At 41.4% G+C, this 23,364-nt stretch overlaps 1 protein-coding gene across 3 annotated transcripts; it reads right to left on the bottom strand.

Moving 5' to 3' along the window:
• Positions 1–1,664: 1,664 nt before the first annotated feature.
• Positions 1,665–23,345, bottom strand: Cpsf7 (cleavage and polyadenylation specific factor 7). Of its 3 annotated transcripts, XR_007835058.1 has the most exons (11): positions 23,259–23,345; positions 22,538–22,646; positions 16,913–17,131; positions 15,991–16,094; positions 15,439–15,611; positions 12,357–12,771; positions 11,215–11,333; positions 8,181–8,349; positions 7,316–7,483; positions 5,139–5,285; positions 1,665–3,740 (listed from the first exon to the last, which is right to left on the bottom strand). XR_007835058.1 is itself a non-coding variant. In XM_051193938.1 (10 exons), exons 2-9 carry the CDS (start codon positions 22,589–22,591, stop codon positions 7,321–7,323), a joined length of 1,416 nt encoding a protein of 471 aa, XP_051049895.1. In that variant the 5' UTR covers positions 22,592–22,646; positions 23,259–23,345; the 3' UTR covers positions 1,665–3,740; positions 7,316–7,320. The 3 variants fall into 3 exon arrangements, 2 of the variants coding, with proteins under 2 accessions (XP_051049895.1, XP_051049896.1); XM_051193938.1 differs by lacking the exon at positions 5,139–5,285; XM_051193939.1 differs by lacking the exon at positions 5,139–5,285 and having other exon boundaries at positions 15,466–15,611.
• Between the last annotated feature and the right edge of the window lie 19 nt (positions 23,346–23,364).

The following is a 23,364-nucleotide window of genomic DNA, read 5'->3' as shown; positions in this document are numbered from 1 at the left end:
GTTTTTTACATTTTTTTAAAGATGGGGAGTCTCATGTTTACAAGTAGTTTCAGATGATTCTCCTGTTTCAAATTCACAAGTGCTACGGCTGGCTATAGGTATACCACGCTATCTGGCCTGATTTTATTTTTATTTTTTGAGACAGGGATTCTCTACTTAGTCCAACCTGACCTCAAACTATCCTCCTGCTCCATTTCTTTCAGTGTTGAAATTATATGGCCTAAGGAGTTAATGTGGCTAGAAGCTGTGCTTGTAAAAGTGAGGCATGGCAAGCTACTTTACAGACCTGGAGGCACCCACATTCTGAGACAGTACAAAGTCTTTGGTGGCATGAAAAGCAGATAACTGGATGTTAAATAGATGGATGAAGCAAACCTGACACTTAGCAAGCATAGCAGGTGGTATCCACCCCAATGGCGAGGCACTAGAAAATCTAGCCCCTCTAAAGAACCCCCCCCCCCAATAGCAGTACACAGTATCACCTGGCCTGCAGTTTGTTTTTGTCATGTAAAGTGACTTAACTAGGCATGTTAGTATATCCATATAATCGCAGCATTTTGGGAAGTGAAGCAGAAGGATCAGGAGTTCATTGTCAGTGTAGCATGTAAGAGACTGTCTTAAAGAAACAAAGGGCTGGGCTAGAGAGATGGCTCAGCCATTAAAAGTTAGGCTCACAGCAATACAAAGGGTTGAGTTAGGCAAGGGTGGCACACACCTTGAATCCCATCTCTTGGGAGGCAGAGGCAGGAGGATTTCTATGAGTTTGAGGCCAGCCTGGTCTACAGAGCTAGTTCCAGGACAGGCTCCAAAGCTACACAGAGAAACCCTGTCTCAAAAAAACAAAAAGCCCCCAAAATCCCCCACCAAAACAACCAAAGTGCTGGTTGGATGGTTCAGTGGGTTAAGGTGGCAAGCCTGACCAGAGTTTTATTCCCCAGGAACAACATGGTAGAAAGAGACATGTAAAAACACCCCCCTCCAAAAAAAACCCAAGTGACTTTTATGGATTCTGAAACTGATTCCTTCATTCACATTTACATACCAAGTTTTAGGGACCAGCTCAACATCTTTGGGTAGCAGTGACATTTCAGTACTTAACCCCTTTTTACCATATTTGTCTAAACAGTAAATTGGTAAGGTATGACTACTTTGCCAGTGAGCCTTTATCTATCTATGGTACTTTAAAAAGGAGAGCTCTTCTGGAAATCCCTCAGCATTTCTAAGTTTTCTAGTTTCTACTTCTCATATTTAGAAGGCAATTCTGTTCACAAAACACATTCATTGTGATTCCTAATGCATCCTTAATACAAAGGCAGAACAGCAATTATTCTCATTTTTGGTGAGAGACTGAGGTTGCATTACTTGCCTATGGTTAAGTAGATGGAGGACCCCAGCACTCAAGTGTTTATCCCAATCTGGATACCACCAGAACTCCACAGGGTAGGAAACATAAGTTAATACTTGAGAACCACGAGTGGTCAGGATGACTTGGAAGCTCTCACTCAAGTTAAGGACAAATAAGTAAAGGTTCAAATTTTACTTCTAGGGGGCTTACCATGTCAGCTACAGCTGTGGAAAAACGACTACCCATCACCAAGTTACAGTTAAGAACCTCAGTCCACACCCATGCCCCAGACACCTCAACAAAGCTATTCAATGCAGAATCCGTAAACAGCTCACACCCCATTTATTATTTAAAAATATTTTGTTACAAAAGGAAAAAAAATACAATGCAGTATAAAAGATTGACATCGTCATCAAGTTTATTACACAATTTTCAACCTATCAGAAAGACAAACAAATCACCGACAACAGGGGGATGGGGCCTTGACCTTTTGAGGGCTGGGATTTTTTTTTCTCCTTTTGCTATGAGGAATAAAACTAAAAATTCTGTCATTGAGTAAAAATAAAACAAAATGGGGAGAAAACAATTCTTTGAGTAAACAGCTTTTCTGATATTCTATATAGTTTTTCCTTAACTGTCACTTTACTTGGTTTTCTCTATATTTTTAAAAAGATACCCCAAGCTGCTTTCAAGAATAAGCACATCACTTAACACTTGGCCAATTGGGCAGGGTGCCAACTGGGCAGGATTGGCTTGCGGGACAGGAAAATAAGCTACAACTGTAGCCTCTGTCCTAAAGTTATGTGTTTCTCCAACCCTGGGGGGGGGGGTACTCCTTCAGTGACTGAAGGGGTCTATTAAAAGTGTTCTGGGAAGAGAGGAAGGATCCAATTCAGTCTCTCCCCTCTTGAGTCTGATGGGTCTCCAGTGACCCTATGCCTCACACACCAAGTCTCATCTCACATGCCATGTCTCTTCACATTAGATGTCATAGACCCTGCAGATGCATGCAGAAGGAACATCACCCTATGGTATTCCAGGACGGAAGCTGCCTCCTGCGGGAGCAACCTATCACAATTTGGATGCTGAGAAAAGCAATTCCATTTGCTTGTGCAGAAAATAGCCACCAGTGTGCTGGTCCTTAATAAACTGAGCTGAGTTCACTTAAGTCAGGCTCCATTTCTCTTTGCTCTTTGTCAAAGATAGGAAGTACCTCCAGGCCAAGTGTGGAGCGAGAGGAATATTATATAGTAAAGGATTTAAAAAAAAAAAAAAAAAAAAAAAAAACCAACAAAACACCACATCTGTGACTTTACCTGCCTACTAGTGCTGAGTTATCCCACAATAAGTCAAAGTATGTACCGTGGGGATGCAAGCCCATGCTTACATCAAACCTGAAAAAGAAGAGCCCATGCAAGTAGGCCACATCCTGCTCAAATTGCTTTCTTCCCCACACTCCTGGTACTTAATTCTAACTAGGGATCCTCATTATTGAGGTCCCATGACATCCCTATGTTCCAAAGGCAGTACCTTCTTCCTCTAAAACAAGGAAGAAGCCTTCTTGGGGGAAGGATTCCACATTAAATGGAAAGCCTCAGGGAAAGGGAACACCTAAGAGCTGGTTATTGCAACAGACAACCGAGCCTGAAGCAGCAAATGGTGGTAACTGGCTTGGCTAGGTTTCCAGGAGAAAGCAATCTCCTGGGTTTTGCTTCCAAGGGGCAAGTCCACTAGGAATCAGCAAGGAGCCAAAAGGATTTAGCCCTCTAGAAGGCCAGGGAAATAAACCGTCAATATGTGAGAAGAGAAAACCAGAACAGCTGCTTGCCACAAGGTAGTTTCTGTTCTCATGGTCCCTCCTCAAAGGGCAAGGAAGGTAGAGGAGTTGAACAAAGAAGTGGTATGTTAGCAGGGTTTGGACCCTCTTGCCCCCACCAAATCTAGTACCGAGGGCAGAACCCTGGGCATTTTTGGCACCCCCCCCAGTCAGTCACTCTCCTAAGACCCTACAAAGAGCATCTCCATGTTCTCTGGGAAGGAAGTTTTCTCAGTACTCTCACCATTGACTGCTCCGGGGGATCAGAAACTCGGGTTTCCTTGGACAAAGCACCGTTCTCTATGGAGACTAGGGGCTAGACATGTTGCTGTCTTCCTGTCTGCCCCCATCCCCTACCCCATCAAGTCTTTAGATTCTTCCCCCCTCCCCGGCAAACAGGAGGTGTGGGATTGGGATGGCTGTCAAGCCTTCTTCAATCCTGTAGGGCAGAGGGTATTGCCTGGAGGAAGTTAGGGGTTTGGAAGAGGGGAAAGGGGTGGAGCGGCCTCTGTCCTTTATTCCTGTTCAAGGTGAGGAGATGCCAAGTCCATTAAAAACAATTTGGTTCCACCCAGACTCCTGCAATGAAAGCACCAGAAGAGAGAAAACACCAGTTAGAGGCCACTCTCTCACCAGTAAGGGCTTCTACGAGATGCGCTGGCATTTCCTGAAATCACAACCTAAGTCAGAATGTAGGCAGAAAACACAAGCTTAGTAAAGTAGAATAAAGTGGACTGTCTGGCATTGAGTAATGTGAGGAAATTGAGTAATGTGAGGAAATGGGTGGAGGGAACTCAATGAGTAGAGATTAAGAATAACCAAAATGCTGACATCTTTAAGGCTAAAAGGAAAACACAGACAATGGAATGAGGTCTCAAAGCAGTTTGAGAATATCTTAGTGGGGAAAGGATGGAAACTAACATTTCAAGAAAAGTTGTTGCAAGGAAATACAGCTTCAGAAAATCTACTCTGAGTGAGACACAGCTTACCCTAAGGGGAGGGAAAGGGAAGGAAAAAAAAAAAAAAAAAAAAAAAAAAAAAAAAAAGAAGGAAAGAAAGAAACAGGAGGAAAAATAGTAAGAAAACAAGTGTATATCACCAAATCCATCAATCCCCAAACATCCTAGAGGTCCTAGCAGGAATCATGCACTCCCACAGCAAACTCCTTAATACCTGTTTTCTTTTAAAGTGGCCCTGGCTAGAATAGACTTCAAAACCAAAAAAAAAACAAACACACACCCACACACCCCAACCAAAAAACAGATTCCAAACAGTATGCTTATGTGTGCACCCGGATACCCAGCACCAGAGCCTTTCTAGGCTGTACTGAATAAAATGCAAATGATTTTAAGACTTTTCTCAGATAACAGTTGTGGATGAGGAGCCAAAAGTACAAGAGCACTAACCAGGAAATGAGTTGGCTAAGCCAGAACCAAAGCAGAGCACAGAAGAAGAAAACAGTAGTAGTTATTATCAAGAACACCTGACAGCCTGTTAAGAACCTTTACACCCAGTAAGAAGGGTCTGCTAGGTCATTTACCACATTGCTAATCTTAAGGTCCTTAGATTATATAAAACAGAACCAACAGTGAGAAGGGGAGAATTAAATTCAGGCGTAGAATGTTTACTAAACCAAACCTGGAACTGCAGCCATACACAAATGCTTACCCCTTATGTAAGTACCTTTGTAAAGAAGCTTCACAAGTCCTGTAAGAGCCACCCAAGAAGACACAAACAGGCAAAAGACATCTGCATGCTGCCTCATCCTCCTAACCCTAGGATGGCACCAGCTTAGCCTGCTCCTCAGAATCTGCAGATCTTTGCCTTCCTGGATTCTCTAAACATAAATGCAAGTATTTGTCAAACTAAAGCTCTTAGTGCTTTCTTTGTTTCCTGACATTCTGGCTTCTGAATGTTTTCTCCAGACAGGGTCCTGCTGTGTAGCTTAAGCTTGCTTTGAAATCATGATCCTCCTACCTTAGTCTTCCAAGTGCTGGGATTACAGGCATGTACCATCACAATTGGCTGAATCTTTAAGCAGGATCAAACTTGAACAAAGTCCAGTTTTCAATGGACCAGGAGGATATGGATGAAGTGAGAATGATTCTATTTCAAGTAAACACCCTAAAATAATGGGACAATTATAGAGAGTTGAAGACACAGATCACCTAGAATATCCTTAAACTCCAAAGCATACACATACATGCCCTGAAGAAAAGGCATTTGTGAAGTATCCTTACAGAATGAGATGCAGAGGATAACTGGTACACCAAGGGAATGGGTGCTAGCAGTAGTGCCTGAATGCAGACAGAATCAAAAATCCATCACTTCAGTTGGCCTACAAATCTGAAGCCCCAGAGCTGGGGCCCTCTCCTGAGGAACAGAAGAGGATGTTGCTGTTCCACTGACGCCTCTGCACAAAGCATGCCTTTCCTGATCAGGGAACACATGTTCATAGCATAGAAATAAAATTATCTTTTTAAGAAAAGATGTTGTAAATGCTGTTCAAATAGCTTGGAGGATTAAGTTCTTTACAGAGAGACTTGTACATCACTTTACCAACATGAAACCTTCTAAGTTACAATTTAGTAAATGAAGACAGAATTCAGACTACCATGAAAATTAAAGATTTTCTTTTCCCTTTCTTACTCTTTTAAAGTGTCTGATTCACACTGGCCGGTGGTGGCGCATGCCTTTAATTCCAGCACTTGGGAGGCAGAGGCAAGCAGATCTCTGTGAGTTTGAGGCCAGCCTGGTCTACAGAGCAAGTTCCAAGACAGCCAGGACGGCTACACAGAGAAACCCTGTCAGGTGGTGGTGGTGGTGGTGGTTGGTGGGATAGTACATGGGGGATGGGACAGACACCTAGGATAAAGAGAAACATGAAACTTAAAAAAAAGGACAGAGAAAGGTGGAGATTGAAAACATTAGTAATTTTTATCATTCCATTTACTTATCTGTGGAAGATGACAAAAACACTCTCAGCTATAAAACTGTTTATGTAAAGTGCAAGGTAGCTTTTAATCCCAACTTTCAAAGAGTCAGAGGCTGGAGGATCTTTGTGAGTTGGAGGCCAGCCTGGTCTACATAATGATCTCAGGACAGTCAAGACCATATGAAAGAGACACTGTCTCAAAAAACCAAAAAAGTTAAGGTAGATAACACCAGTAACAAAGCAGAGGGCAAACCCAAGGGAATGCTTTCTTGTCTGTTAGTAGGTTGTACCTAGGCTGAATGCTGCACAATTTTCAAAAGGTCTGAGTTTACTTTGATGCACAAGGGGTAAGGGTTCCCAGTCTCCTTCATCCAGTCATTCATAGTTAAGATCTACACAGCCTGCTCAACTACATTACTTCCGAACAATCAAGCAGATAACAGATCAGATATATCCTCCTAAATCCTCCTAGCCATTTTCTGGTTTATTTTACATATTTCCACAGAAACAGAACCAGTATCTACTCTTCCTTACAACACAAACAATCCTTATTAGCAGCTTTCTTTCAGTTGGGATTGCAAAATGGTGGAATAAAACTCAAGAGCTATAGGCTCATCCCCCAAGATGGAAATCTTTCTGTGAATGAAAATATAGAAAAGCAGAGTTGAGAGACAGGGAGCCTAAGTCCTGCTGATAGAGTCCCCATGCCAGACAATCCGATCTAACTTCAATTACCCATGCCAATTCCCCGACATTCCTGCTTTTAACAAAATTTACTAAAAACAAAAATATCCTTCTATTATAATTATTCACAGTCTCTGAAGCTATTAAAGATTTTTCATAATGGTTTTTCTACTCTAAAACTCCAATTTTCAAAATTTTTTAATGGATATCAATTCCTGAAGTCATTAGTTTCATGAAAACTAAGGGAAGAATCTCTTCTGCCTTGGCCACTTTTCTTTTTTACTTGAAAATTGGTATTAAAATGTAATAATGATAGTAACAGTGGTTTTCATTTATTAAGAACTTGGAGGTGAGAGGAACATCTATCACACATTTTTTTTTTTTTTTGAAACAGGGTCTCACTTTGTAGTCCAGGCTGCCCTTTAACTCATGGCAAGCATCCTGCCTTGACCTCCCAAGTGCTGGGATTATGGGCATGAGCCAACAGGCCCAGTTTACACTTAATCCACTGGTCAGGAACAGGGCTTCTTCCCACCTTTCTCAGTGGTGCCGGTCCCGTTCTCTATCCCGGTGTCTCTCATGCTCCCGGTTCCTCTCCTGGAAATAATCATCATGCCGGTCTTCATTATGAAGTAAGTCTCGGTGCCGCCTGCTGCTCTCTCGGGACCGGCTGGGTGACCTCTCCCTGGACCGATGTCTTTTCCTGTCAGAGAAATCCTTCAGTCTCAACTCAGAGGGCCTATCACATTCTTTCCGCATGGGGTTTTATAACTTCCAGTGTTTGCTTAAAATATTCTTAGTTCTCAATCATGGGGGTACTATCTGACGATCTTAAACACTTTGAAGACTAATCTTTATGGGGGAAATGGTTGACAGATTGTGAAGACCTTACTAATATATTGCAGGAGGTATTTAGAATTTTGTAAGTATTATGACTATCTTTATAACAGTACTAGGACTTTCCCCTTAAATTCTTGGAATGTTGCTAACTTCCATACTCAAGATGGTCAAACAGGTAGTCAGCAACAGAACTGAGATTTAAACCTAAGATTCAAAAAAGATTCAAAATCCCCATGTGTCCACTTGGTCCCATTCCCCCTTTTCCTTGACCCCATGGTGTTGAAGATTGAACTTAGGGTCCCATGAATGCCAGGTAAGAAATTCCGGCATGGAAGTCTGTGTTCTTTTCTAAATGAGGTCACTGCTTCTACTGAATACAGGTTCCAGACCTGTATACTTAATGAAAATGTCTCATTAATTTCTTCTCAAAGACTTACATCAAATTAGATCTCCTCTTTAATCCAGACCCTTATCAGATACCCTGGGTTTCCTTCTTTTCCCAATGAACCTGCAGAAGAGTATTGCTCAAGGCCAACCAGCCACCAAAACAATTAACACACCTGGAAGAGCTTCCACTGGCACCCACACTGTATGACTTGGCCTCTATACCATGAAGACAGTCCTTAAGAGAGGAGATGAGGACACGGCAACGCTCATCATTGGCAACTCGAGACTGTTTGATAACTGCAATGGCTGTGAGTAGTGTCTCAATGGCATCACTGTAATCCCCTGATAGGATGGAGGGAAAGGCCAAAGATGAGAAAAGAGTATAACCAAACTGGACCAAAAGGAGAATGCGGGAGGACATAAACTGTGAGTGACTGGCTGTTTTAAAGAGCCATGGTAAAATGTACAAGACAGACATAGCAGGTATAAAATTGAATGAATAGTTAAATAGTACAGTTTGAAATCTGACAAAGGCTAGTGGCCCTATAATCAGTTCATCCTTGTCCAAGGACTACTTGATAACAATGATAAAAATAAACTGCTTTAGGGCTAAAGAGATGGCTTAGCTATTCAAATCACTTGTTGGTCTTACAGAGAAACCAGGTTTGACTCCCAGCGCCTACATAACAGCTTACAACAAACCACCATTAACTCCAGTTTTAGGGAATCCAGTGGGGTCCTGGGTCCCATTGATGCATGTTGTGTGTGTGTGTGTGTGTATATATATATGTATATATATATATATGTGTGTGTGTGTGTGTGTGTGTGTGTTTCGTGTGTGTGTGTGTGTGTGTGTGTATACAGACACACACACATGAAAAACACACACACGTCTAAAAAATAAAAATAAACTATCCCTACATTTGAGTCAATAATTTAAAAATATTTCTGTTCATAGAACTGTTTGTTTAACCATGCTTGAATAATATTGTTTATCTTTGCTAGGGCCTGGCTAGGCTACATAAATTAAGGAACAATAGGTCTACAGATTACTACTTGTTATACTAGTAAAAAAATAACCTATGGAAAATATTTAATATAGTGCCAGACACCCAGAAGAGCTCAACAAATATGACATGTCAAGATATACTAATAACACGGATAGTTCAAAATATAGGAAGTGAAAAGATTTAAAAAAAAAATACTGCTTTTTTTTTTTAAGCTGTGTGTGGTACTGGGGGTTGAACCCAGAGCATTGAGCATGCTAGGCAACTGCTGTCACTAAGCTAAATATCCAGCCTTGTAATTCATTTTTATAAAAAAAACCACCAAAATCATACATATGTTATAATATGTGGATTCTACCCCCAAAACTGGAGGAATACCCACCAATTATAGAAGATGGTCTTGGTGGTTCTACAAAGGGTTTTCTTTCATTCATTCATTCATTCTTTTTTTTTAACACTATATTAAGCCTACACATTACTTATTTCTTGTTCTCCCCTCCCTTCAAGATAGAGTCTCACTACATAACTCTAGCTGTCCTATAACTCACTATGTAGATCAGGTTAGCTTTGAACTCAAGAGACCTGGATGAATCTATACATTATTCTAAATTTATAATCAGATGTGTATTTTTTTGTTACACACCTTTATTACATGTATATATAATGTACAAACTATTATGTATATACACAATATACAGCTTTCAAGGTCAGAGTAACATACTGAGAAATTTGCTGTTGGGCAGTTTCATCATTGCTCAAACACCAGAATGTATTTATACAAACTCAGTACACATATAGCATATATATTATATATATGTAACACACACACAAAATTTCTATGGGACCACTACAGTGTAAACTACCTAAATATTCCCACTCTTTCTCTTACATACTCACACCCGTACATTTAAAACATCATGCTGCCCTCAATAACTTTTTCATTTCCCAAATGTGACCACCACCTGACTCAAGGCTACAGGATGAGTATTTGAACACTGCTTTTTTCAAGGAAAGTAAACAGCCTAAGTAAAGAAAATAAAAGAACATATCCACATATTGGTCTGCTGAAAATGAGAACTGGGAGGCTTTTTTTATGTAAAGAACAGAATGGACAGAAACTGAATGAAGTGCAACACTGAAGGAAGAACCAGGAACACTGGTACATCAGCTCCAAATAGACAGTGAAGATTATAGTTATACATATTATATATGACTGCAAGAAAAAAAGGCAGGGAAATAAAGATTTATTCATTAGTCATATCAGCGTGAAGGGACTGGCATTGAAAAAGGGACAAAGATTACTTCCTCTAAACTCCTCTGCATATTGTATAGTAATGATTGTGCATTATCTCTTCACTTAAAAAGTCAAGGTATGTTTTTCTGGTGAGGGAAGAACTGACAAGAACACATACTCATTGTTTTTAAACTACTTTGTAGAGTCAAACTGAAACTAAAGATCAGAAATTACAAAAACAGATTAACAGTGCTAACTTACTTCTTTGAGTACCGACAGTCTACATACATTTAGATCCACATGGGAAATTCTAAGAAAAGTGAGCATGACTTGGACCAGAGCCCCTAACCTTTCTATTCTAGTATGCCATGTCATTACTCTGCCACTGAGTTCCATTCATAAACTTTCCATTCTATACCCTCTTCTTTTATGCCCAGGGCTTTCAGAATGGTAGCTACTGATTCTTCCGCTAATGCTGAGAGCAGGGCAAGTTAGCTATGCCTTAGGATGATAACAAACTTGCTTTTCTAGAACAGGCTACCCACAAGCCACTAGCTCTGCCCAGATATTTTAGTATAACAGCACTATCTAGTTGAGCCACCAAGTCTAAAACCCTGGGGCTTTTAAATTCTACTTGGTATTGGAGTTACTGCAGACACAAGATCTAAAGATTCGTTCTGAGATAAGGATTTCCCAGAGATAGCAATTACATTCTAAAATAAATATAAAAAGGAAATAGTGTCGATTACTCATAGTGCAGGTACTGAGTTGGTTTCTAGAGAGCAGGCCTAGACACATGACTGGATGCCCCCAAAGCCAAGAAACTATGTCAAATACTTCTTTTGAAGTGCATATCTTCTGGCATCTAATAGCACTCCAATTTTTCAAGCTTTTCCAAATGGAAATGACAAAGGGGAAAAAAAGGGGAAAATTTAAGCCAAAGGCAGTAAAGTAAGAGTTAATTACCTGCACTGGCTCCAGACACTGCTTTGGAAATGGCACTGCTGGAAATTGCCCTGTTTCGCTTCATTATCTCTTCAAATTCAGCTTCACTCACTGTAGAGGGTGGAGGGCCTGAATCTCGGCTACAGAGAGATAACACCAGGTCAGACTGCCCATATCCTTTATTACTTTTCACCATATTCTATAGTACTGTTATTTAATTCTTCTTTAGGATATGTCTCAAATGTTCAGTTAGGCTTTATGTCACATACATACATATATATGTGTGTGTTCATAATAATTTTGACTTGACTAAACAGTACTAATCATTGTAGCACTTGCAAATGCCATTTATGGTGCCAAATTTAATCAAGCTGCTTAAAGGGAGTTATGAAAATGATTTGGGTCAGGTAGTTAAGGTGAAAACAGAAAATACTAAATAAAAAACACTGATAGAGCCAAGGGAATTAACTTGGCCAGTAAGTACCTGCCAGGCAAGCATGAGAACCTGAGTTCAAATGTCCAGAATCTATGTAAAAATACCAAGAATGAGGGAGGATGCTTATAAACCAAACCCAGTGCTGGGAAAGTGGAGACAGGTGGATCCCTGGTGCTCACTGGCTAGCCAATTTAATCTACTTGGTGAGCTGTAGGCTAATGAAAGACCGTCTTAAGCAAGGTGGACAACATAATTGAGGATGACACCAAATGTCCTTTGGCTTCCACATTCAAGTGTATATAAGCATACATGCAGCTGCACATGTGCACTTGCACATACAGGCATGCAAAACATGCCTCTGACAGATGCTAACCTATGTCCTAGGACTCAACATCACAACAAAATTATAGAGGAAAAGCATCAGCATTCAGTACTAATTCATATAAAACAAATGCCTAAAATACTATCTTTTTTTTTCCTTATTTTTTTTTGAGACTGGTCTCTCTGTGTAGCTCTGGCTGTCCTGGAACTCACTCTGTAGATCCAGACTGGCCTGCCTCTGCCTCTAGAGTACATGTGCCACCACTGCCTGGCAAAATACTGTCTACTAATTTAAGTTAGAGGTCAACCTGGTCTACATAGTGAGACCTTGTTGCAAAAATAAACACATAAACAAAAACACTATCTACTTTATTATCCTGGCTCAAATCTGCAGGGAAATAGTTACCTGCCATGGTGGTTATAGGGTGTAGAGGCCTTCATGTAAGTATCAGGTGGAGGCCCCACTGTAGCATTTGGTGGGGGGAAGAAGGCTGGATTGAGGTGAAGGGCTGGTGGAATGGCCCCAGGGGGAGGTACAGCCAGATGAGGAGGTAATCGAGGAGGAGGGGGCATGAGATGCTGGTAGTGGATACCAGGAGGAGGAGGAGGGACACCAAAGCTTGAGGAGAGAGGTGGTGGGGGTGGAATTGGGGGTGGGGGCAGACCCATCAGGGGAAGGGCTGAAGGAGGACGGTTAAAGTAGGGCAACACGCTGGGGGGCTTATCCACACGAGCAGATGAGGGTACAAGGTTCTCAGAGGGAGTTGCCCGTCCATCAGCAGAATCACTAGAATCTCGGGAGTGGGCCCGTGGAGGTATTCCTGCAAAGCAAAACAGAGCCAATGTTACTGCCCAGGCAGACTTTGAACACAATAACAGGACCATCTCATCCCCTCAGCATGTCATTGGGCACCATAATGAAGACAACACGTGAAGCAGCTTAGAGAAGAAACAAATCATTTGGTGCCTTTCCATTGGCTTCAGTGGAAAGATCAGAAGTATCTTGGTTAAGACAACCCCAAAATGCAACATGATTCCTAAGTCCTGTATGTCAAAAGATGCTCTCATCTAGGATCCTCAAAGTGCTTACATTTAACCCTTAAACTTGTTTCCTATTTTCAAATATGCACATTCCAAACAACCCATGAGAAAATGATGTTGAGTCATTCTCACTGATGTTCTGCTGGATTCTACCTGCCTTGAAATCCTACATCCCCCAGAGTTCAGAGACTCTTAAGGCTACTACTACAAGTCGACCTTCTTTATTATGCTGTACTCTAGAAACATTTTAGGACTCTGGTCATAAAATTGAAAAAGTACGGGAAATCAGGAGACAGAGCCATTCTCTATGCATATAATTCTTAGAGAGAGATAGCTTAGTTTTCTTGAAGTAGGCTACAACAGAACATGATTGTATAGCCCTGAATCTTGCAGGTAGAAAGATGTTTAGAAAATATGGAGAAGAATGCTTTTTATACTAGAACTTATAGTCTAGGAAGCCTATGGTGGGAACAACTACACTGACAACCACCTTGACTTTTTCATTTTGGGATATTGCCAGCCTGACATAGGCCCTGTTCTTCATGTGTCAAACACATGAAAAGCTGATCCTTTCTCAAGTTGTTATAAAATGAAGAGATTTCAAAGCAAGTGCAAACCTCGGTAACAGTTAACCACTTTCTTAGGTACTGTTCCAAAACTGAGTTGTATATCTGGTTACAAGTCCTCAGAGAAGCAGCCATTTTTAAGTAGAAGTCCATCAGTTTTATTCTTTTTAGCAAAGTAACATGTATGAGGAAAAGGCAGAGAAGAGGTAGAGGAAGAGATGTTATTCTCAATGCAGCTGAAAAGAGATGCATCTGGGGGAAACCATGGGAAGGTGAGATTATACAAAGACTCTGAGACAGAAGAGACTTGAAAATGTGAACTGTCAAGGAAGCCAACTGTGTGCCCTTAACCCAAAGCAATTAGAGCTCATACCACATCCACCTAGGTTGTCAATACAATGGACAAGGACAATTGTTTCTATTCAAGAGGCTCTATTTCTACATGAAGAACATACCCATTAATACAAGGAACTACTGTTTTAGAGCTAGGTATAAGAGGTGACAACAGGTATGTGATAAAATGTTGCTGTTACCACGTATCCCCTAGTAGTGAGAGGAAAGGAAGCTGACTATTTCAGGCAGGGCCTTGCAGGGTAGTTGCACTTTGTGAGGTTAGAGTAAGGCAAGACTGGCCCTCAGGTTTAGAAATCTCATTTTAAAAACTTACTAGGGAGTAATCAGACTCCAGGAGATTGAATTATGCCAATCAAACTCATAAGAAACTGACACAAAATCCAAAGTAGTAATTTATTAGTTGATAATGGCAAATATTTACTGCCAAGCAGACTGGTAGGTTGGTCAGTGCATTCTCTTCTCAGAAGAAAAGTCTCACTAGGAGACCAAGGTAGTATCAGAAGGTGGTTTGGTGAACACAGATAAAAGGGATTAAGAGGGACTTAAGGGATCAAATTAACAGAATGCTGCATTTAAAAATAAATTTAAAAAAACTTTATTAAGTGTATGGGTAATTTGCCTGCATGTATGTCTGTGTACCACATGCATGCCGGACCCACTAAGATCAAAAGAGGGCACTGGATCCCTTGGAACTAGAATCCTTGGGAAGAATAGCCAGTCTCTTAACCACTATAATCCATCTCTCTAGCCCCAAATGCTTCCCCTCCCCGAGACAAGGCTTCTCTGTGTAGCCCTGGCTATCCTGAACTTACTTTGTAGAGCAGGCTAGCCTCAAACTTAGAGATTCACATGCCTCTACCTACCAAATGTTGGGATTAAAGGTTTGAGCCACCATCTGCATTAAAACAACAACAAAACTAATGTGATATACTTGCCAAACACAACAACAACAACAAAACTAATGTAATATACTTGCCAAACTAAGTATTCATGAACTGTTTCCTTTTTCTAGGACAACAATGGAGAAAAAATACTTAATTTTTATTAGCTAACACTTCTTTCGGTGGATTTTTTATAGAGCACTCCACATATACACTCATGGTAAGATTACAGCCACCTTTGAAAACCTTAATTACACTCTAGGTTGTCTGCTTTTTGAAAACTCAAGAGAGCCACATCTTACTTAAAAAGCAACCATTCATGGTGTATCCATTTATGGAAGAAATAAAATCAACAGTCGACAGGAACCTTAATCATTTTTCAGTTTCAATGGGAAAGAGGCCCTGAGCAGTGAACTAACTCATTCAAAAGGTCAAAAGAGTCAAAGGCAGAACCCTCTGACAACTTGAACCTGATTCCCAGCATTGTGCTGTTAACACAAAATCCCACTCTCAGGCCTATCCACTGATTGTGCCAACAAGCTATAACCAACAGCACCCTTCCCCCAAATACTCCACATCAGTCTGAGCCCACATCACACCAACAAGCCCACAACCTCCCCCCATCATACAGATGGTCTCCACGTACCCCCTCTTGGGACTCGGACGCACTCACGTTTCCGAGCCTGCGCCTCAAACTGTGATAAGTTCTGCCGGGTGGCTGGTCTCACATCCACTTTTTCTCCATTAAGAACTTTTCCTGGCAAGAGTTCCAGCAATTTGTGGACAGAATTTTCAGAGGCTACCACCACCTCAGCATACCTGGAGGAACCAAGTAAAAAGAAGAAAAATATTTAGACGCTGGAAAAGGACAAAAAAAAAAAAAAAAAAAAAAAAAAAATCTATTTTACAAAGGAAAAGGCATCTTCCTATGTTAAATATGTAAACACACACACACACACCAACAAGAAGGTGCTACTCTATATTTTTCCTTACTGTTTGGAATTTAAAATTAACATTCTTCCCTTCAACAGATGGATGTTCAACTTCAATCTAGCTAGGCCCTCAATCTATGGCAATTAGTCATAGTAGTAGTAAGCTAGGCTAGGGTGGAAAGGGATTGGAATCCAAGTTCAAATACATTACAGATCTGTTACCCTAATAGTCACACAAAAAGAGGCTCCCCAAATCCAGACCTCACCCTTTAGACTGGCCATTTGCACGGTTCTCTGCAAATTTCAACTCCACCACATCATAGACTCCTATAGAGCGAATAACCTGGATCAGCTGCTGGTCTGTAGTCCACTGGGGCCGGCAAGATGGAAAAGGGAGAAATGTCAAGAGTCACATGCCTGATACCCACCCACCCAGATGTCCCAAGTCCTGTTCCCAAATCTAGGACTCCAGCCACAACCATGACCGCCCACAGGAAACCCTAAAGCCCATCAATATTTCAATCACTGCAGGCTTCCCATTGTCCTGAGCTCTAAACCCATCTAATCCCACAGCCCCTATGTTTGGGGATTAAGACAGAAATTTATTTAAATTTTTGACTGACATGTGGGCTGGTTGATCATCAAATCAAACAGATCGTTAGCAACTTTAATTATAGATGTTGACAGGCTAGAGTTCACCATGCCAGGAACTTTCCCATCAGTATATATATTTCCTGATTTGGCATCCCCACCACCAGCCCAACAACATGTCACACAATTAACTTTTACAGAGTAGTCAATTCATACCCCAAGTACCCTACAGCTATCAAGGTCTTTGATCCCCATCACCCACCATTAGCACAGGACCATCTAATGACCACCAAGAGTTCAAGGTGTTCACTCTGAAATCTCGTCCCATAGATGACCCTGCTAGACATAAAGCCCCAGGGTCAGGGGCAGTAATAAGATGGCAGAAAAGGCAACTACCCACTTAATCAATGCTTTCTTCGGCACCAGTACGTCCTCAGGATAGTTCTCTTTCAGAGATCAATCCAACCTGATCCCAGGAAAAAGAAATCCAACCCCATCAGAGCACAAAACAGTGCAACAGTGGTTTCTGAAAATGCCATCACCTCCCAGTGCTCTCCCTCCAGCCCACCCATAAGACTTTTGGTTATCCTTGCTTACCCAGGAGAAGCTGCCTACATAGACAGCTGCTCGTCTACTCCGCAGGCCACTGTATGTATACAGGATTGCAGGGGTCTTGTTGTTTGGTTTGGGAGACGGCTCCTGGCGAACAGGAGGGGGTGGTTCAGTGCTACTGCTTCTATCGTCTGAAGGCTGTGAGGTAGCCGTCAACACATCATCATACAGGTCAATCTGATCTGTATTGTTGAACTCTGAGTCCTAAAAGATGAGGGATTGACAATGGAGTCTTTGAACTTTTAAGTTTGTTTCCTCTGATACATTCCAGTTGACTTAGACCAATAGCCAAATGCTTTGTAAAGCAATGCACAAGACCTCCCTGTCCCACTCTAGGAAATAGGGTAAGAAAGAATTCCTAATTAGAAACTCTTAGTATTGCTTATGAAATTTCCAAGACTATTTGTAGTGTGCAAGTTTCTGACCTTAGCCTCCTGTGAGGATCAAAAGGCAAACAATGAATAAGCAAACAAACCACTAATAATTAGATACATGTGCTGCTGTCATCAATGATATCAGATTCAAAGTGTATTTTCAATATCAGGTTATACACTCTTATATTTAGTAAGAGTACATTTACTTAGAAATATAAAGCAGGAGAAAAGAATGTTAAAGTAAGTAGGTAACAAAATGCAAAACAAAACACCAAGTTACCCTTTGTTTTATACACCTGATCCAGGGAAAATTTCAGGCTCACAGAATACAATCTCAGCTTTCTAATAACCATCTAAGAAACAAAACAAAACAAAAAACACAAAAGAGTAGAGGATTGGGGATATAGCTCAGTTGTAATAGAGTGCCTGCCTTGTACAAGGTGGCCCTGGGTTTATACATCAAATATCAGGTACAGTGATTTTCCCTTATATTTTGAGGTATAAAAAGGATTTAAGACTGGGGATAGTACAAAAACAAAACAAAAACAACAAAAAACCCAAACCAAACAAAGGCTGGGTATAGTGGCACATGTGTCTAGAATCCCAGCATTTGGGAGGCAGAGACAGATCAGCAGTTCACAGCCAGCTTCATACAGAGTTTGAGACTAGCATGGGCTGTACCAGACCATCTTAAAAATTAAACAAATAAATAAAGGCCAAAGAGATGATTTAATGGATGTTCAATTACCAGGACCCACATGAAGAAAAGTTTTGCCAACACATTCGACATATACAAAACAAATATAAAAATATACATAAATCACCAAAATCCCAAACAAACAAACAAACAAAAAAATACCCTCCTCCCCCAAAAAAGACTTAATAACTCCATCTTGTTCAATGCTCTAATCCTCAGAAGCCATTATACTTAGCTCTCTCAACCAGTCAGTTTCCCATCTGCAGACTTAACCAGATGAATAGCAACTGGAAATATCCTTTAAAAAGTTCTTAAAGATGGGGTAGAAGATATAGCTCATTGGTTAAGAACACTGGACACTCTTCCAGGGGACCTGAGTTGATTCCCAGCACCCACTGGCAACTCACAACTGCAGTCTTGGGATCAGATGCCATCACCTGGCAAAACACTCATATGCATAAAAATAAATTAAAAGAATTAAAACTACAGGAGTAGAGTTCTTGCCTAGCAAAAGGCAAGTCCTGTATTCAACCCTTAGCAAAGCTGAAATAATCATTGTTATTATCTGGATATTTTTAAAGCATGGGGAAGGAATGCATAAAGATTTTGTATGCAAAAACACCTCCTCCAAGTGGTTCTGAACATGTAAGGCAAAGTTTCTACCAATGAACTATATCTTTTGATTTTTTTTTTTTTTTTTTTTTTTTTTTTAAATTTAAGACCAGGTCTTGAATTTGAAATCCCTTTTTACCTCAGCCTCCTCAGTAGCTGGGGTTATAGGCCCATGCAACTTTCTTTTTAGATATAAGCACCTTGTTAAAGAGGTGCTTTTTTTTTTTTTTTGTTATTTTGTTAAAGAGGAAGATTTTGAGACCAATTCCCTAAAGATATTAAAGGCATCTAGACTTTATACAACCCACCAAGGTTTTTTAAAGGGGAAAGATTTTTTTCTTTTCTTTTAGAATTTATTTATTTATTTATTTATTTATTTATTTATTTATTTATTATGGATACAACATTCTGTCTGTATGTATTATGCCTGCAGGCATCTCATTACAGATGGTCATGAGCCACCATGTGAATGCTGGAAATTGAACTCAGGACTTTTGGAAGAGCAGCCAGTGCTCTTAACTCCAGCCTCAAGAAATATTTTCAAATGAAACTTAACAGACAATAAAGAAATAACTATTTTATAGATTATATTCAATGCCAGAAAACTAGGATTCCTTTTATGTAATATCTTTGATTCAGAGATGTATCTAAAAGTTATAAGACAAAAGTCATCACTGAAAACTGGCTAGATAAAAAGTCAGTGAGCCAATAGGAAGACTTCAACTTGGCAAACCTATCAGTGGGAACCTTTTTATACTGTTAGCTTAAGGCAATCAATGGGCTCTTCTAAAATCTCTACAAGAACAAGATAGGCTCAATCCTGGAGGACCTTGTTTCTATATATTACTACTTCAGAAAGAAAATCCAATGAATTTAAATGTTCCAAGTTTCAGTGGTCTATCTGAACCATGGAACCTGTTTAAAAAAGTGAGCAGTAGCTAGACATGGTAGTACATTCCTCCTACCCCAGCACTCAGGAGGCAGAGGCAGGAGGATCTTGAGTTTGAGGCCAGCCTGGTCTAGAGTGAGTTGCAGGACACTGTGGCTACAGAAAAACCCTGCCTTGAAAAGCCAAACACACACCCACATTTTATAGGTGGTAATGCTAAAATTTTTATTATAATAAGTTTAAATTGGAAATATGCATTCAACATTGAATAAATAGCAAGAATTTTGTGTTCAAGGACACACAAAAAGCTACAGTTACAGTTACATCATGAAATTTTCTATTAGGAGTTTGATTTTGCCCTCTAATATACTCAATGTTCCTACCTTCTATCCCTTTCTTGGTATCTGGCCCAGTGAAGTAACTAACTTGAATATATTTTTTCTTCATAGTTCTCATATTACACCTCTCCCCAATCACTGTTGCCTATTATTCTGCATTGTTAGTATCCATTTTGTTATTTTACAACTTTTGTTGTTGTTGGGAGAAGGGGTGGGGAATGGATTCTAACAGTTTCACATTGTAGCCAAGCTGGCCTCCAATTTGTAGCAATACTGCCCCAGTCTTTAGAGCACTGGATTTATGGATGTGTATCACCACACCAAGCTAATATCATTTTTACCTTTAGATATTAGGAATCACACCAATTTTCAAGCACAGAGATTCACTCTCTCAATAACTCACTACCTTTGACAGTGCCCAGTAAACAGACGTAGTTCAAATTCTTCCTGATGTAGAATCAAGCATACTATAAAGCCCATCCCAGCATGAGAAGGAACAAACAGAAAATTAAGCAGAGTGGCAGTTCTCAGCCATCTTTTTAGTTTTTTCCAGTCCGGTAGAGCAGTGTGAGTCCCAGGGCTCCCAATGTCACATCAATAAAGTATCTGCAAAAGGTTTTTGCAGTATATGGGGCCAGAGATCAGAAGCAAATACAGGGTTCCATGTAGTTAATGTGCTAATTTTCCTTTGGGAGTAAAGTGTTCTTGAGGGAGTTGTATGCAGGGTTAGCTTGGGGCAAATCAATAACTGTTCCAAGACATTCAAAAACCCATTTTATACTGATTGCGTTCTACCTAAGTCAACAACAACTACTACTTTCTCCTTCTTCTTCTTCTTTTTTTTTTTTGAGGCAGGGTTTCTCTGTGTAGCTTGGAACTTGCTCTGTAGACCAGGCTAGCCTCAATCTCAAGAGATCTGCCTGCCTTTGCCTCCCGAGTGCTGGCATTTAAATGCATGCACCACCACTGCCTGGCTATCTAAGTCAACTTTTAACAACTCTACCCAGACTTTTTAACCATTAAGCAGCTTCTAGATTACACTAAAACCAGCTTTGCCAAAAATTAACTTATGGGGGTGGAGTTCCCCTTCTCAACTTTCAGAACATAAGACCTTCAAAGTCTATAATTCTTTCAATTTTCCCTGTGTCAAACATTGCCCTTTTGGTATATATGTCTTAGAGACCACACGTTAATTTTGGCTTTAGACAGTAAATCCTCCCCCACCCCAAGGCCAATTAAGGAACAAATTACTGAGGTTAATAATGAATACTAGACAAGAATGACGTCTTGTCTATGTATGACTCCCCCAAGTCATATTGCTTAACCAATCATCAATTTTTCTTTTAGATCAAATATGGCCCATGATCAAGGATTCTGCCATCTTTCTCTAAAGTGAGTTAGTTGTAATAGCAGTCAACAACACAGATTCAGAATTGGGGGGTGGGGGGAAAATAAACTCTCTTTTAGTAATACAGAACTAAGAGACTTGTTAATTAATGACAAAGCCATAAATCTCAAATGGTGAAAGACTGATTCAATCAAACACATAAAACTCAGGAAAGCAAGACTGGAGAGGACTCAGCAGTGAAGAAAGAAAACCTTCTGTTTATCCAGAGAAGCTGAGTTTGGTTATTAGTACCCACATTAGGCAGTTCATAACCATCTGTAACACCAGCTCCAGATGGACCCCAAACTGCTGGGCTCCTTGGACATCTGCATTCACATGCATATACCCACACACACACACACAAAACTGAAAATAATGGGGAATATGAGCCTCTTTTGTTGCCTCCTATAGGAGTCTGGGTCCAACCCATACATTCCACTTCTCTAGCCCATTCTTCCCAGGTCTTCATGTGTATCCATTGGAATACAACAATGACAAGAACCAGCTTGCTCAAGGATAACTTGCTGAAGAACACAGGTAAGATAAAGTTTTATATAAAAAGCTTCCGTTGAGCTTTGACTTCAAGATCACAGAACTCAATGCATAGATTACTATTTCAACGGACATTTGTATAAATTGCCTGGTACTGTAATAAAAATTCAACGACACAAATTCAACCTACCGTGACCTAGTCTTGGACTTGCCTTTAGTTTATTCAATGGTCTTTACTTCCCTTCCACCCTCCAGAAATAGTAATGTTTACAACTAAAACTTATACCAAAATGCCCACAGACTTCTCAAGACCACAGTCAAGCTATTTAAAAAGACTAAAGACATTTGGTGAAGCTGGAACCCCATCTTTAAAGTATACTACGTCTTTCAAAGTTATCTCTTGTACTGTCTGCACCATGGGGACGGGAACAGCAGGAGGAGGGGCTAACATTCTGGAGCCACAGGCAGAGAAAACAGCAAGGTAACAAGTATCAAAATTATCCTCACAATACTGCAACAAATGTAATTTTGATTGTTAATTATGGCTAGCCATTCAACTTTGGAATGACCTGGGGAAACAAATTCCACAGGCTGATTCACCATTCTATTACACTTGTCTTTTTATTTGCTCTTAAAGCAAACCCTTTAAAATTGAAGCCTAGAAGTTCAAATTAACATAAAGAGGACCGGTCAGTCGTCTTCAACGCCTCCGCTAGGGGGAAATGCTTCCATACTAGGGGGAATTATCTTGAGCTGAGAGAGAAACCACTGCTAGTAAGACTGATGAAGGGAAACCCAAAGCTGCTGCTGGTTCCTCTCACCTGGTTGAACTCTTCATCAGCGTATATATCAATCAAGTCCACTCCTTCTGACATGGCTCCGGAAATCCTCTCTCGAATCCGGAGAACGGACAAAGTAAGAAAGATGACACTACGGTATTCAGAAAAGGGTAAAAAATTTTAAGGCACGAGGGTTCCAGGCTGGGAGGAGGGCAATGGTCGTCAATCTCTAGTCTCCTGGGGGGCAGCATCCCGGCAGCCAGAGCCCGGCCCCACCCGCTCTGCCCCGCCCCCAGCCTCGCGCCGCCCCCAGCTCTCCCAGGCCGTCCGGGCTCGCGGGGCTCGCTGCCCATCACCCAGCGGGCCCGACCCGAGTTGCGCCGAGTAGCTGCCTGTGGCGCCACCGCCAAGTTCAGGCCTCGACTCTCGAGAGGGCCCCGAGGGGGCCGCGATGTGAAGAACCATCGCGGCGGAGGCCGCAAGCTCAGCCCGCCGCACCTGCCAGGGGGCGGCCCAAGCCGGAGTCCCCCGCGGGCCCGGAAGCTACCGCCGTCTCCACTCCAACCGGGCCCGGTCCTCGCCCTCGGCTAGGCCTACCCTGTTCCCTCCCACAGCTCCAGGACCACAGCCCCTCCCTCAGAGGCCCGCGCTTCCCTCCACCCGCCGTCTTCCGCCGCCACCTCAACCGACCCCCTCCCCGCCGCGGCGCCAGCCCCGGCCCTCCTTCCGGCCCCGCCGGTCCCCGGCCGCGCGCCCCCGTTACCGGGAATATGGCGGCGGCCGCGGAGAGTCCCGACTAGGCCCGAAGCGCGCGAACCGCTCTCCGCCCCAGGACCCGCCCCCCCCGCCGGCGGCGTCACACGCACCGC

The sequence above is a fragment of the Phodopus roborovskii genome, unplaced genomic scaffold, assembly GCF_943737965.1.
Source record: "Phodopus roborovskii unplaced genomic scaffold, PHOROB, whole genome shotgun sequence".
Taxonomy (NCBI): domain Eukaryota; kingdom Metazoa; phylum Chordata; class Mammalia; order Rodentia; family Cricetidae; genus Phodopus; species Phodopus roborovskii.
This window is presented reverse-complemented; position numbering and strand designations above follow the sequence as displayed.

Excerpts from the sequence above, each read along its gene's own strand:
- Cpsf7 (XM_051193938.1), bottom strand. The coding sequence starts at position 22,591 with ATGTCAGAAGGAGTGGACTTGATTGATATATACGCTGATGAAGAGTTC. Across the intron at positions 16,095-16,912 it reads ATGTAGGCAGCTTCTCCTGG|TGGACTACAGACCAGCAGCT; the intron begins GTAAGCAAGGAT and ends TGCCGGCCCCAG. Across the intron at positions 7,484-8,180 it reads GCCAGTGGAAGCTCTTCCAG|GAAAAGACATCGGTCCAGGG; the intron begins GTGTGTTAATTG and ends TTTCTCTGACAG.